The sequence below is a fragment of the Phascolarctos cinereus genome, unplaced genomic scaffold (genome assembly GCF_003287225.1).
Source record: "Phascolarctos cinereus isolate Bilbo 61053 unplaced genomic scaffold, phaCin_HiC Scaffold_7;HRSCAF=346, whole genome shotgun sequence".
Lineage (NCBI taxonomy): Eukaryota > Metazoa > Chordata > Mammalia > Diprotodontia > Phascolarctidae > Phascolarctos > Phascolarctos cinereus.
The window spans coordinates 37,908,912-37,922,561 of record NW_027556180.1 but is presented as its reverse complement, the minus strand read 5'-3'; the positions used below and the strand labels follow the sequence as shown (position 1 = coordinate 37,922,561).

Here is a 13,650-nt window from a genome sequence, read left to right as displayed (position 1 = left end):
CGGCCAGTACCTGTGGCCAGGATTGGTTTAGAACTCCCCTGCGGTTTTGGAAGCGTCCCACTCAAAGAAGTCACGGGGACGTAAAGTTCTCTAGAGTACCCAGTTCAGTTTAACTTGTAAAAAACTTTGTTTGTTACAGGTTTGTGTACTAGACCTACGGAAATAGTGCTACTAGTTGGAAGCCATGGACCGACTATGAATGTGTACATAGCCAAAATGACTGTCCCTGACCCACGTACTGCTCTAGTCCCACTGGAACCATGGCCAGTCCACTGCAGCCAAACCGAAAAGAAATCTCCACTTACACTGTATAGAAACAAAGCAAAATTACACCCTGAAGAGGATGACAGAGTTTTGTCCCAGCTTGTGAATCCTGTTCACCAAGTGCTGGCATCGTATCTGCTGTGCCCCCAAATAGCATTTAGAGGCTTGGGATATGAGAAGCCGAAGAGGAAAGGACTGAGACTAAACAAAAGTAGACCTTAAGTGCACCCAGTCAGGAGACAGACGGCAGCCTTCCCTCTCCCTCCCCTCTCCCTTCCCCCCCTCCCCCTTCTAATCAGTATGATGGATCGTATGCTTTTTTTCCTTTAATTTCCCCCAATAGTTGAGCAGTTTATGTGTACAGAGAAAATGGACGTATGTAAACACGCAGCCATGGGGTGTTTCTTGCTTTTCAGACTTTTTTGTTTGTTTGTTTATTTGTTTGTTTTTCCAGATGCAGGAAGTAAGGGAGTAAATCTGTTTCTTGTTTTTATTTTTTCACCTTTTAGACATAAAAAAAATCTTTTAAAAAATCTTTTAATGCATTCTTCTGAAGAGGCCAAGTGATATTTGGTCCATTCTGTGGCTCTCAGAGCACATTTTCCATTGGTTGTGTGTTGGGGTGAGGGGTGATTTTAGAAAAAATATATCTCAAATGTGACATCGGTCATGTTAATCAAGAAAGGACATTATTTGTAAAGGGTATTCTGCTCTGGTTTTTCTGGTGGTGTGGCTGAAATGCAGAAGTTTCTTATTTGGGACATATTTCTGCCAAACTTAAGAATCGAAGGGCACAAAAAAATTTTTTTTTAAAAATTTACAAATACAAGAGCTGCATAAAAAAAAAATCTTGTTGCTTCAAGACCATAGCTAATTATGGTTTAGTTGTGCACTATTGTGAAAAGGAGCAAAGTAGCATCCTGGGGTTTTTTTTGTTTTGTTTTTAAGAGATAAAAATCTTTCTGGACAAGGGTTTATTGGCTTCTACTGTGAGTATCCATCATATGTGTAGGAGCTCTGATGTATAATGTAACCAAATTCCAGTATTAAAAAAACCTCTCATGTCAATTTTGTTTATATAAATCAAAATACCTTTGGCATATATTTGATAACACTGCCATTATGTGGCAAAATGTTTACTACCTTAGTTTCAAAAGAAATCTTTAGAACAGAAGACTTGCTTTAAGGTATGTTTAAATAGCAGTGATTCAGCTTATTAAAAAAATAATAATACTTGCACTAATGTCTCTGCTGCTCTGATTCTGCAGTTTATTATAACTTATGGCTATATTTTTTTTCAAGTATAAGTAGGTGTAAGCTGCTATTTTTTATTAATCACTACTATATTGTCCTTTAGTCTGTTTACGATATCAAGTATTTTTCTCAACAGATAGCAAACTTTTGTTATGCTCACGTGACTAGGGCATACCAAAATTTCTTTTACAAGTTCAGCACATCTTGTTTGTGTGTGCTGTTGAAAGGGGTCACTTCAAGTTTCGTGCCAGATTCCAAGGCTATAAATTTCAAAGAGTATAGTTGTTAAATTTATGTCACAGATATTTTAATTAAGGAACGGCTTCTATCACAAAGCTTTGCAATGTTAACCATTTTATAACACTATTTCAATCACTAATAATTTTGTGACTATTATTGCTTTAAAAAAGTTAATCTACTTTGTTCTTAGTTTAGGCATATATTGATTTAACCCAAATAATGCAGCTTTTTTGCCATTGATTTTCTGCTATTTTTACAAACTGATATGACTTGAAGCAAGTCTTCATTTTGCTAAGGTAGGATAGCATTGGCCTTTGGTAAAGAGAATACACTTAATTCCACATTCATTGTTCTGTGTACCCCGATTATTAGTGGGGAATCTATTCTGAATCGCAGAATTTTTTTTTAAAATTCATATCCAGAAAGGCAGTCATTCATGATGGTTCTGTGCCAGCTCTTTTTAGGGTTTTGGAACATGCGACAGATGTCTAGAACAATTATCTTGTGAGTTATGTAGGAAACCTCATAGACTGAGTATCTGGCACTTGGACATCTTGCTTTTATTGGTGGAGGTCTGTGTCTATGGCTGACCTCTGTTGTTGTTTAAAAAAAAGTAAAAAATAAAAAAAAATCTGTGCAATAATTTTTAAATGTGGTCCCAGGAATAGACACAAATGTTTTGAATATGTTTAAGCTGCGTTTTCCTTTAGCGATGCATTTGTCAATTGCACTGAATTTAAATCTGAAAGTCAGAGGTGATTATTGATAGTACTTTTGTATTTTGATATGGACAATTTATCATTTGCATACAGTTATTGACTGGTTTTTTCAGCCGATTATAAAAAGATAGTCAAGGAATTCTGCAATATGGCTGCCAGAATAGACAGCTGCATTTTTATGCTATTGTTATTTTTCCTTTTTTGATCTTTGGCTATTTTCCTTACAAAAAAAATCCATAATAGGAACCCTACACAGTTATAAATACAGAGCTTTATTACCCTGAAGTCTTGTCTTACTGAGAGGTATCCATGTAGTAGGCCTGGGCTCTTAATGAACATTGGATTATTTATTTATTTTTTGCTGCTGTTCTCAATATCATCATTGCCTGCTGATGTGCCACGATGCTGCTCCTAAGCTGTTTAAGAAAAAAAAAGGTCTAGAGCATAAATATACTGGCCAGAGACGAAGTTTCACAGCCTTGTGAAGTACTGTATTTATGGAGTTCCTGGTTTGTTTGTTTGTCTCCCCCCTCCCCACCCCCCAACATTTTCCCCAAGGGCTGACAATTGAAATGTTAAAATGTTAGTAGTTCTTCTAGAGAGATACGATCATACTATGATCTGAGTAGGATTTACACTCTGATCGTTTTAGTATAAGCTATGCTGATGAATTTGTTATCATGGGGAAGAAGGAGCTGAAAACTTGGGGCACTAATTTGTTGAAGGACAAAGTCAAGTAAGAGGAGCCGTCCTGTTTCCCATTCATTCCTACCGCTTACACAGGAATCTCATTGTTCATATCCATGTAGGGAAGGAAGCCACGTTTTCATGTGTTTGTCCCCTTTTCTATTAATGTGGATCAGGTCCCATGCTTGACTTTCTGATGTATTTTAGGCCATGATACATTTTATGTAGGTCTTAGGTTATTATTGATAATCCAGTTGTAATGAGCAGTTCTCTAGTGTTAGATGTGATTTAGGATGAAACATCTTTTACAAATACTAAAAGTGCCTCCCTTTGTGGTTTAACAACTAATCATGGTGCAAAATGCAGGAATCACCGCATGGAAGAAGTACAGGAAGGTTTCTTGCTTTTTGACATGTATAGATGTCAAGAGAAAGGCCAAAGATTTGTGCTGATTTCACTTCACTTTTAAAGCACTCCTTTTTTCCTTTCCCTGCTTTATGTCAAAATAGATTATTTAATGAGAGATGACTATTTTTGAGGAGCTAGCTTTGTTTAGGTAGAATGGTTTGGTTGAGGGTATAATTATAGTTGTGGCATAGACAGGCCTGGTGGGCCATATGTGTCCAGGGCTCTGCAGAGGGATTCTCTGTGAATTGCATGGAGTTGATGTGGGCAGAGGGGAATGGGGGGTTTCACTAGATGAGCAGAAACGACATCTCAAATATTGCTCGGTGCCATTTACTCAATTAGGAGCAGTGCTCTTTTTCCTCAGCTCAGGGCATGTCATGTTTCTCTGCGTATCCTGTGTTCTGCTCCAGTGTGTTGCAGACAGTATTTAGGTGACGGATAATCACATACTACTAGTAGGTCACATCTGAAAGTTCCCAGGAAACCCTCTTTTTGGTGGACCAACATTGTGGCATGGCAGCAAATGCCCATATTTAGGGAACAGCAGCAAATCAACAAGAGACCCTGAAAGTTTTCTCTGGGGGTGGAAGGGGGGGGAGGGACGTTAGGAATGACCTTCTCTTCCAGTGATAGCTCTGAAGTATCACAATTCAGTATCAGGAGTTTCTTTCTTAAACATAAATCTGGTTAAAGGTAGAGAAGAGAATTTTTTAAGTGAGGAGAAGTTCAAGTTATGTTGGGGTTTTTTTTTGTTTTTTCCATACACTGATTTAGAGATAGAACATCTTAGATCAGTAGTCTGAGGAGGTATCGCATTCTGTTTCCGCCTCTAAGTTTACAGTGTTGATGCAGGGTGACGACTTAGGGCATGCCTTTTTTCCTAGTAAGCTATTTCATAATGTTTTTTGGAATTTGTGGGTAAGTTCAGGAAAACATTCTGCATGTTGTATCTAGTCCAGTGTACTACTTATCCATTTCTTTCTTTTCTTAAGGCTGCATTCTGTGGCTCTATAATCCTTGAATACAGAAGTAATTTTTTTTTTCCTCTCCTGACTTTGACATTGTAGTTGTAATGGTTTAATTTTGATTTTACAAATCCTTTGGGTCTAATTCTGTGAGCCTACCTATAGCACTGGATTCGAACGTCTGCATCATTTCTTTAGTCATCCAGTTAACTTACAACTGTTGTCAAAGTGTAAACCAGCCCATGACAGTTTTTTGTACTTGTTAAAGGACTTTTATTCAGTTTTCATGATTATTGTCTAAGGAAGACTGATAGAGATGTTCTAGGCTGACCTGGCCCATGTGAATTACACTTAGGATGTATTTGGGTTCTACATCACAATGGCTTACCCCCATGCCCCCATCCCTCGGAGGCACATGTCCCTGTTGCAGTTTCCATTTGCATTGTATTGCTCTGACAACTGTAATTTGAATCAGATCTGAAAGAGGTCCAGAATAAAATATATTTTGATATTATGTTGGCTGTGTATATATATATACATATATATATAAAAATATAAATATAAATATAAATTTTTTGATACATATGTAGTTTGTATAGAATATTTACTGGTCAAGAGAGAGGGGTGTTATAATTTTTTCTTGTTTACAATTTCTTGTTTACATTTGACTTGATTTTTATTCCTTTAATGTTCTATTGTAGAATAAACTTATTTTGCTCTAAGTTAGCTATCATAACAGAGCATGTCGATTGTCTCACATGTACCCATGTAAAATAGATAAGAACTTCCACTAAGAAATTAGGAGCTGTCATGGCGTTTTTTCAAGATGCATGAGCACAATTTCAAAACAATCCAACCCCTTAGATCAAATTGCAAATCGACACTTTTTCATTTCCTACAATACAATTAGTATTTTTGAACCACTGAGGATTAAGAGAAAGGATCTTAAATTAATCTGGATCTCACTCTCTTTTGTATTATAAAACTAAAGAGAGCATCTAAGTCATTTAAAGAATAGTTAGTTGCTGTAAATTATTTTCAGTGTTGCATTAATGAGCTCTTTGCTGAAGGGTCCTTGGGCTCAGTCAATCTTCCCAAGCACTACCTTATGAAAAGGACCTTTCTTGTGCTCACGATGTTGTGCTGTCCCTTACGCCTTCTTTGGCCTAACTCCTTGTGAAAGCTTAAAATCAATGCCCTTTTTGGGTGCCATCCTCAGCTGGCCAGGTGTACTGTGCTCTTTAAAACAGACTTAACTGATGATTTAACACTGTGTCTGAAGATGTCATCCATCAGGCATTAGTTTCTGATTTTTCATTGAAGTTAAAACTCTCCCATGGAGGTATTTCCATATACCATTGATCCTTGTGTGCATGTGAATGTTTACGTAATCATCCTTTCCCTTAAAACTTTTCAGTTGAATTCAGTACTCTAATGAACGCATAACTGTTTACAACTATTACTTGACCATAACTTTAGCCTATGTTAGGAAAACTACAGTTATTTTTTTGCAGGCAGCCTTTCTCGATCAGTGGCTTACCTTTGATTGCATGACAGACTGTAGCCAATCCATTACATATTAAGCCTTTGAAATGGAACTGAGGATCACTAGTGGAGAAGTCCACATATATACATGGTACAACTAATTGCTTCCAATCATAAGCAAAGATAGGGATATTTTTGGTTTCCTCACTATTATAAATTATAGTTGTTATATGTCAAATTAGGTTTTTACTGTTTTCCCAATATATTTGTGTGCAAATAAGTTTTATGGTGCCTCTCACTACAGTATCTAGGCTTATTATTAGTATTGCCAAGTCATCAATGAAATGTTAACCCTCTACTTGTGTTTCTGTGCTTCTTATCAAATGTCATATCTCCACGCTGATTTGTTTTAGCTTGTAATATTTTGTATTAAAATTTTTATAGGAATTCCTTGAAATTTCTTTATCTTTTAAAATGCATTCAACAAAGTATTTGGTAGCATGTCGAAAATGGAAGTCCTGGGGTTTTTTGGCCACTGGCAGAATTGAGTAGGCAGGCGATAATATCCATATGAGAAGGAAGGAAGAAATCAAGAGAAATACAACGATGCCTTCACTTAGTGGAGCCTATGCTCAGGATAACCTCATCTCACCAGAACGGTTTTCTACCCCTGGAAGCCACAAAACCCACATCTTCCACCAAATGCATGCTTTTGGCTTCTTAGGCCTTCGCTCACCTGCTTGACTTTACCTAATGGCAAGATTTAATAAGCTTGGTTAGTTCATTTCCTAGTCCACAGTGCATTTAAAAAAAAAAATAGCAAAACAAATTGCAGAATGCAGAGGAACTGCCAGAGAGATAGGCCTTCTGGCAACTTGAGACCAGGGCTCAACAGGCACAGAATTGGATTACAACCCAGGAAGAAATGGTAGTGATGAAACCACGCAGTCATCAGGAAAGGCTTAAATCCCATCCTATATGTAACAACACATGTTGAGATTTGTCATCTGTACACAAACATGCATATGTAAGTTGGTACTTGAAGGAACAAGTGTTCTTTGCTAGATGAATCAAGTGTTGCCGTGTTTGTCAGAAGAGGTCCTTGAGGACACAGCCTGTCTTGCACCTGACATGGTATCTGGCAGATATTAAGTAGGTACTTAATAAATGGAATGGTCAGGAGGATATTGTAGTTTATCGGTAAAATGGAGTTGTACTAGCAGGAGGAGGAGGCCTTAACCAAGAGTCTGTGAACTCTTTTTTTAGGTTTTGATAACTGCATTTCAATGTAACTAGTTTCTTTTATAATCCTATGTATTTAATTTTATGCGTTGAAAAACCTTATTCTGAAAAGGGGTCCATAGACATCACCAGATTGCCAAAGGGGGTCCATAATGCAAAAGCAAAAATATAAGAAGCCTGAAGTAGAAAGTCGCTTTAGGGCATCTCCAGATCCTAAATTAGATTCCTGATCTATAGGGATGACAGCCAGTAACAGATAAGCTTCAAACATCCTAAGTAAAGGAAGGAGTGGTCCTATTATTTTTCTTCCTAGTTCTGTGGAAACTTCTTGGGTACCATTTGCGTGAAGGATTTACATGGGTTTTATTTAGATTATGTGGCATGTACACACTCATTTAGGAACTTTCTTATAGTTAGACTTAGAATAGCTACGCAGAAAGGTATTATGCCAAAGTGTTGAAGAAAATTTATTCAGAATCACTTTAATAAAGCACTGTCACTGTGGATGCCAGTTCAGCAAGTACCTACTATCCAGTCCTGCAAAATACTTTGAGACTGTCCTTACCCCCAAGGCTGTCTAATAAGGTGAGAAAAATATCTACGCAAAGTGCTCAGAGAAATTTTGGGGAGCATTCGCTTTTGAGCTGCTGGGAATTGGGGCATAGCCAGCAGTTGACCTGGGCCTCGGAGATGGGAAGTATTTGTTTCAAAAGGAGAGTAGGGCAGAGAGAGTCTCGGGCTTGAGAAAAGGAAAAGAGATAAGAATGGGGCAGTGGACAGCGATTAGCTCAGCTTGACCAAGAATGTAGAGTTTGTGATCTAGGACTCTTGCTTAACCTGGTATTTGGGGCAAAGGGTTTTTTACAGGATTGTTCTCTTAAGTGATTATTCTTTGTGCCCCTCTTGAGCTGTTACAGCTTTTAGAACCCAAGCCTCTGTCTTTGCTATTCTTGGATGTTATCTGAGATTGGAAAATGTCATGTTTTAAGCTCCACTAGCGTCCATTCAATTCTGCTATCTGTTATTGGGGCAGGGAGTGAGGGGAGGGTCTTTGCGTCGTCCTCCGTTCTTACCAACATCAGCCACCCAACCGCTTCACTTTGGCATACCCTTTGTGGCCGGCAGCTTAGTGTCAGGCTAAACTTGGGAGTCAGGAACACCTAAGTTCAAAATCAGCCCCTGACACTGGTGTGGCCTGGCCAAGACATTGAACCTTCTTGAAACTCCCGCAGCTTACTAAGCCACAAAGTTATAGGCAGGTTGAGATCTACGAGTTGAAGGGAAGACACATAAAATCACAGGTCTTTGATGGGGAATTCTCTTCCTTAAGAATGCAAATGTCTACCGCCTTGATGGAGATCAAAATGAAACAATTTTGTCTCTGTGATGCGAGTCTTTGGCTTACATTCTGGAGGCTAACTGCCCTGGCAGACTTGGAGCTAGACTCATGTCTCACTTGCCCTTAAGGAGTCAACCAGAGAAAGTCAACAGGTGCTTCAGTGTTAAACCTTGGCCTGTTTTCTCTTGTTATCTTGATCTTGACCTTCCACAAAGAGGCAGTGATTTTTGCCAGTGACTTCAAGGAAGAGCTTATGCCGTTCAAATGCTTTCAACCTTCTATGGGCACTGGGGCAGGTACTTACAACACAACCGATTTAAGTTGTTTTCTCAAGGGACCCAGGATGCATTTGGACAAATGAGGAAACCAAGGATGTGCATTAGATGGCTTTCACTGCCTCCACAATTCATTCGTTCATGCATACAAGCTCTGACTCAAACAGAATCATATAGCTACAAGAAATCTAGACCGTCATCCTGTCTTGAAGCCATTTTTCAAATGAAGGGCGTGAACAAGATCACATTGAGTAAATGGCAGAGTGGGGATTTGACCTGAAGTCTCCTGGTTCCATTCAGTACTCTTTTCACTGGACCACACTTTTGGCCCACTTCTCAGATGGCCATGCCATTCTTTCCCCAGCGGGATTCGGAAGGCATTTCAAAGACATCTCAGTTAACCGATAGGATATGAAATACCTTCTACAAACCCCTAAAAAAGGGATGGGGGCAAGGCTGAGGATTATGTTTTGTCCAGCATTTCCTTGAAGACCTCTAGTAAGGTGGGAATTCACTGCCTCTCACGGCAACCCATCCCATTTGGGGATAACTGAAAGAATTTCCTGATGAGGCAAAATCTGCCTTTGCAGCTTCCATCTTTGATTTTAGTTGAGTCCTCCATGGTCGAGCAGGACACATCTGTTCTCTCTTCCACGTGACATCTCTTCCATTACTCAAGTGATTGTGACCTCCTCCTCTGCCTCTGAGTCGTCTATCCTCTGGATGAAACAGCCTGAGTTTCTTTACCTTAAAAACAGCAAGGACTCGAAACTCCTCACTGCCCTGTGCCTCGTCTCTGCATCCTCTCCTGCTAACCAACTCTTTCCTGACATGAAGTGTTCCAAACAGATTCTTTAGAAATGCCCTGACCTTATATATATCATGGGGTTATCACCCTTTTCATCCTGGACACCATGCCCCCAGATGTAGCCTACAATTTTTTCTATTAGCTTTTTTTAGCTGCCTCATCACACCTTAAATTCATTGGGCTTGGTGTTCATCTTTTTTTTTTTTTTCCTCCTGACAAACCCTTAACTTACTACCACTCACCTGGACCTTCTACTTTAGAAGTTAATTCTTCGAACTCAGGCATAGGAATTGAGATTTATACCTAAATCTCATTTGATTCAAATGTCTGTCCTAGCCTATTGAGGTCTTTGTGGATCATGAATTATCTAGTGTGTTAACTAGTCTTCTCAGCTTTGTGCCGTCTGCAGATCTGTATTTGTACCCTTTGTACCCTTAACCAAATAATTGATTTGGAAAAAAAATGTTAACCATGATCTGTGGCCTAGCACAGATCAGTGGGCTGTTACACATAGAAACCTTCAAGCTGATGTGGAAAGGAGGATGGCCACTTGTTAGGTGAGTGAGAGGATCCGGTGACCACCAACATGAGCCATCTGACCCTAGAAAATGATGACCAGTTAGACCCAATCTGTAATCAACTGGCCAGAGCCTCGCCCACCTGGAGCCCTGCCAGACACCACGTATCAACTGCCATAAAAAGGAGATACAAAAACAGTTGGTTTTAATTTTGACCTTTCATTCTAAGGTAGAAAAAAATAATTGTTACGATCAACTGATCTTGTCTCACTTATTTTCTCACTTTCAAGGATATGGTTTGTATCCAATCCTTCTGGGTCTCCCTTTGGTCATGGTCTAGTTAAATGGGAGGGGCCAGGTCATTTCATTCTTCTTCTCTCCCAACCTAAGCCTTATTACTTGAAGATAGACTGGATCATCTAGGTTAACTCCCTCATTCTGCAGATAGACCCAGAGCAGGGAGGGTGAGGCAGGTTAGACCCAGAAATGAACTAACCTGTCTCCCCCTCCCCCCAAAAAAATTCAATAGCAGAGACAGGGTTTGACCCAATCAGGCTCTGAATCAAAGTTCACTAATCTTCCAATACACTGTACTGAGGGATGCAAACCTTCCACCTCCTTTCTTTTGTGAGATGACAACCCGGAGCTCTGGGAGGATTTTTTATTTTTTGGTCCCTGTATCCTATGCCTGGCATATAGGTCTTTAATAAATACCTAATTTCTAACTGATTTCTTCTTCAGTGGATCTCTATTTTATCGGATTCTTGGATGCCTGAGGTGATATGTGCATCTGTTGTTTGCATAATAATCATCTTGCACCTTTAATGTTACAGATCTATACATATTACCTCTGTGTGATCCTCACCTTTTGTTGTATGAGCAATTTTCCACATTTTGCAAATGAGGAAACTGAGAATGAGAGTGTGACTTGCCCAGGCTCTCAGAATTGATAGGGGTCTGAGACAGGATTTGAACTTGGGTCTTCCAGACTCCAAATCCTGCTGTCTTTTAACACTGCCTCGTATTCATTAGTACTCAAGAAAGCAACTGAATTAAACCAATAAAAATGTGATAAATTGATAGCTTGTGGTTTTTTTTTTTTAAATCAGCATGGATTATTACTAGATTGTTTCCCTGGTGGAGACCAGGACTTTGAAATCATCTAACAATTTAATCCAAATGCTAATCTTAACTATCTTCAGGCCATTAGCTAGTGTTTATATGCACTTTAAGGTTTATGTGCACTTTACATATGTTATCTCATTTAGTTCTCACAACTATCTTCAGGGGTAAATGCCATTATTTTTCCGATCTTAACAGATTATGAAACTGAGGCTGACAAGGTACATGACTTACCTAGGGTCACACAACTAGTAAGTGTCAGAAGCAGCATTTGAACTCAGGTCTTCCTAACTCTGAAGTCCAACCTACCACTTTGTGATAGATGATCAGCAGAATGAGAAACACATTGTTTTGGAAGTGTCCGATGTAGGAATTTGTTTTGCTTGACTATGCTTATATGGTACAAGAGTTCTGTGTTTCTTCCTTTCCTCTTTCCTGGGAGAGAGAAAAAATCTTGATAATTGAAAAATCATTCCTTTCCAGCTTGTACTCTGCCCTTCTTCCACACCCTTCCCCACACCCCTTTTCATTTTCCCTTCATGTTTTGTTTTACCCCAGTAGAATGTAAGCTCCTTGAGGTCAGGGACTATCTTTCTACTAGTTTTTTGTATCCCCAGCACTTAGGTGCATGGTAAGTGCCTAACAGATTGCTAATTGCCTGACTAGCTGGAAAAAAAAAAAAACCCAAAACATAATTTTTTTTTAAAGTCTCCCTAATAGATGGTTTCCAATGCTGTGTAATTAGAGGTTAGAATACCTATTCCGTGGAGCAGTTGTTTGAATTTTAGCATAATATCACAAAACTATATTCAAACCATTTTAAAGTTGCTTTTGTTATTGTTCATATTATTGTAGAGAGCTCTCAGAAATGCCCTTAAAATTTTAAATCAGTGTCATCTTTGAATTTGAGTAATAACAGTAAAGTCTTCTTGTTACTTTTGGAGAATTAGCACATAGTGTTTTCCTGTCCTGTCATCTCTTTGAATAGTCTTGTTAGCTTTGTCCCGTAGAACAGAAATGGGACCATTGGATGGAAGTTAGAGAGAGGTCGGCTTCAAGCAGCGTCAGAAGGATATCCCAAACCAGTTATCAAAAAATGGCTGCCTTGCAAGGCAGTGAGTCTCCCACTTACTGCATATCTTTGAGCAGAGATGTGATCAGCAAGCATCTGTTGAGTCCTTCCTACATTCCAGGCATGGGGCTGAGAGAAATGATTACTTCTGTCTCATATTAATAGCAAATTATTAAAAAAGCTTTTTTCCCCCTGTCCTGTTTTTATGTTCAAAGCCCAGTCTCTCATGGACAGGGCTGATGGGAGAGAGGATCAACATTCTCCTCATTCTGGGTATTGCTACTCCACCCAGGGTGGCTTCTGAGAAGAAACTGAGGCTGGTGACTTTGCACAGCCCTCCTTCATTTAAATCCAAATCACTTGCATGTCATGGCATCACCTCTCTGATGTCACTGTCCTCTTCAAGAATGTAGGACAAACAACAGCCATCTTTGTGAGATCTGGAACTGGCCAGTTGGACTACACAGCCCTTCCTTCCTTCCTTCCTTCCTTCCTTCCTTCCTTCCTTCCTTCCTTCCTTCCTTCCTTCCTTCCTTCCTTCCTTCCTTCCTTCCTTCCTTCCTTCTTTCCTTCCTTCCTTCCGTCCTTCCTTCCTTCCTTCCTTCCGTCCTTCCTTCCTTCTCCCCTCCCTCCCTTCTCCTTTCCTTTCCATCCTTCCCTTCCTTTCCATCCTTCCCTTCCTTTCCTCCCCACTCCCTGCCTTGGTCATTGTTTGGGCCCTAATTGGCTCAGAGTGAATGTAAATAGCAATTGTTTCTGTTTTGGCCAGAAATCCTCAGGGTCTTCTCCCAGATTGATTTTTGTTTAATAAAAAAAAAAGTTAAAAAGGCGATTTTCTGCCTCATTTGTTACCTAGTCTTAATCACTGAAAGGGCTTTGCCTCAGTCCAACTGAGACCTATTAAAGACTCGAGCTTAAAAAGGCCAAGTTCTCCCACTGCATCCAGGGCCATCTCCAGTCATCCTGATCTATGTCTTGCCACTGGACCCAGATGGCTCCTGAAAAGAAAATGAGGCTTGTGACTCTGCACAGCCCTCCCTCACTTAAATCCAATTCAGTTGCATGTCGTGATATCATGGTCCTCTTCGAGAGTGAAGGACAAACAACAAGGCCCAACTAAACCAGATTTCTAATCTGAAATGAATTCTTGCCCATTGTGTTCCACTCTAGCTAATTTAGGCAGTAGATCTTTCTGGATTGCCCAAGGCTGTTGGTGATCTACTCTCTCAGCCCCTCATTAGAATAGGTCCGC

The 13,650-nt window shown here is 39.5% G+C and overlaps 1 protein-coding gene across 8 annotated transcripts in view; it reads left to right on the top strand.

Moving 5' to 3' along the window:
• The window catches only part of TBL1XR1 (TBL1X/Y related 1), a 172,888-nt gene that overhangs the window by 153,926 nt on the left and 5,312 nt on the right, over positions 1 to 13,650 (top strand). For 7 of the 8 annotated variants that reach the window (XM_020980625.2, XM_020980614.2, XM_020980591.2 and 4 more), the window contains one exon: positions 140 to 5,051. The exons of the other annotated variant lie outside the window; for it this stretch is intronic. In XM_020980625.2, the coding sequence (XP_020836284.1) occupies positions 140 to 166 (27 nt within the window). In that variant the 3' untranslated portion in view covers positions 167 to 5,051. Of the gene's footprint in view, positions 1 to 139; positions 5,052 to 13,650 lie in introns of those variants that run through there. 8 annotated transcript variants of the gene reach the window in all.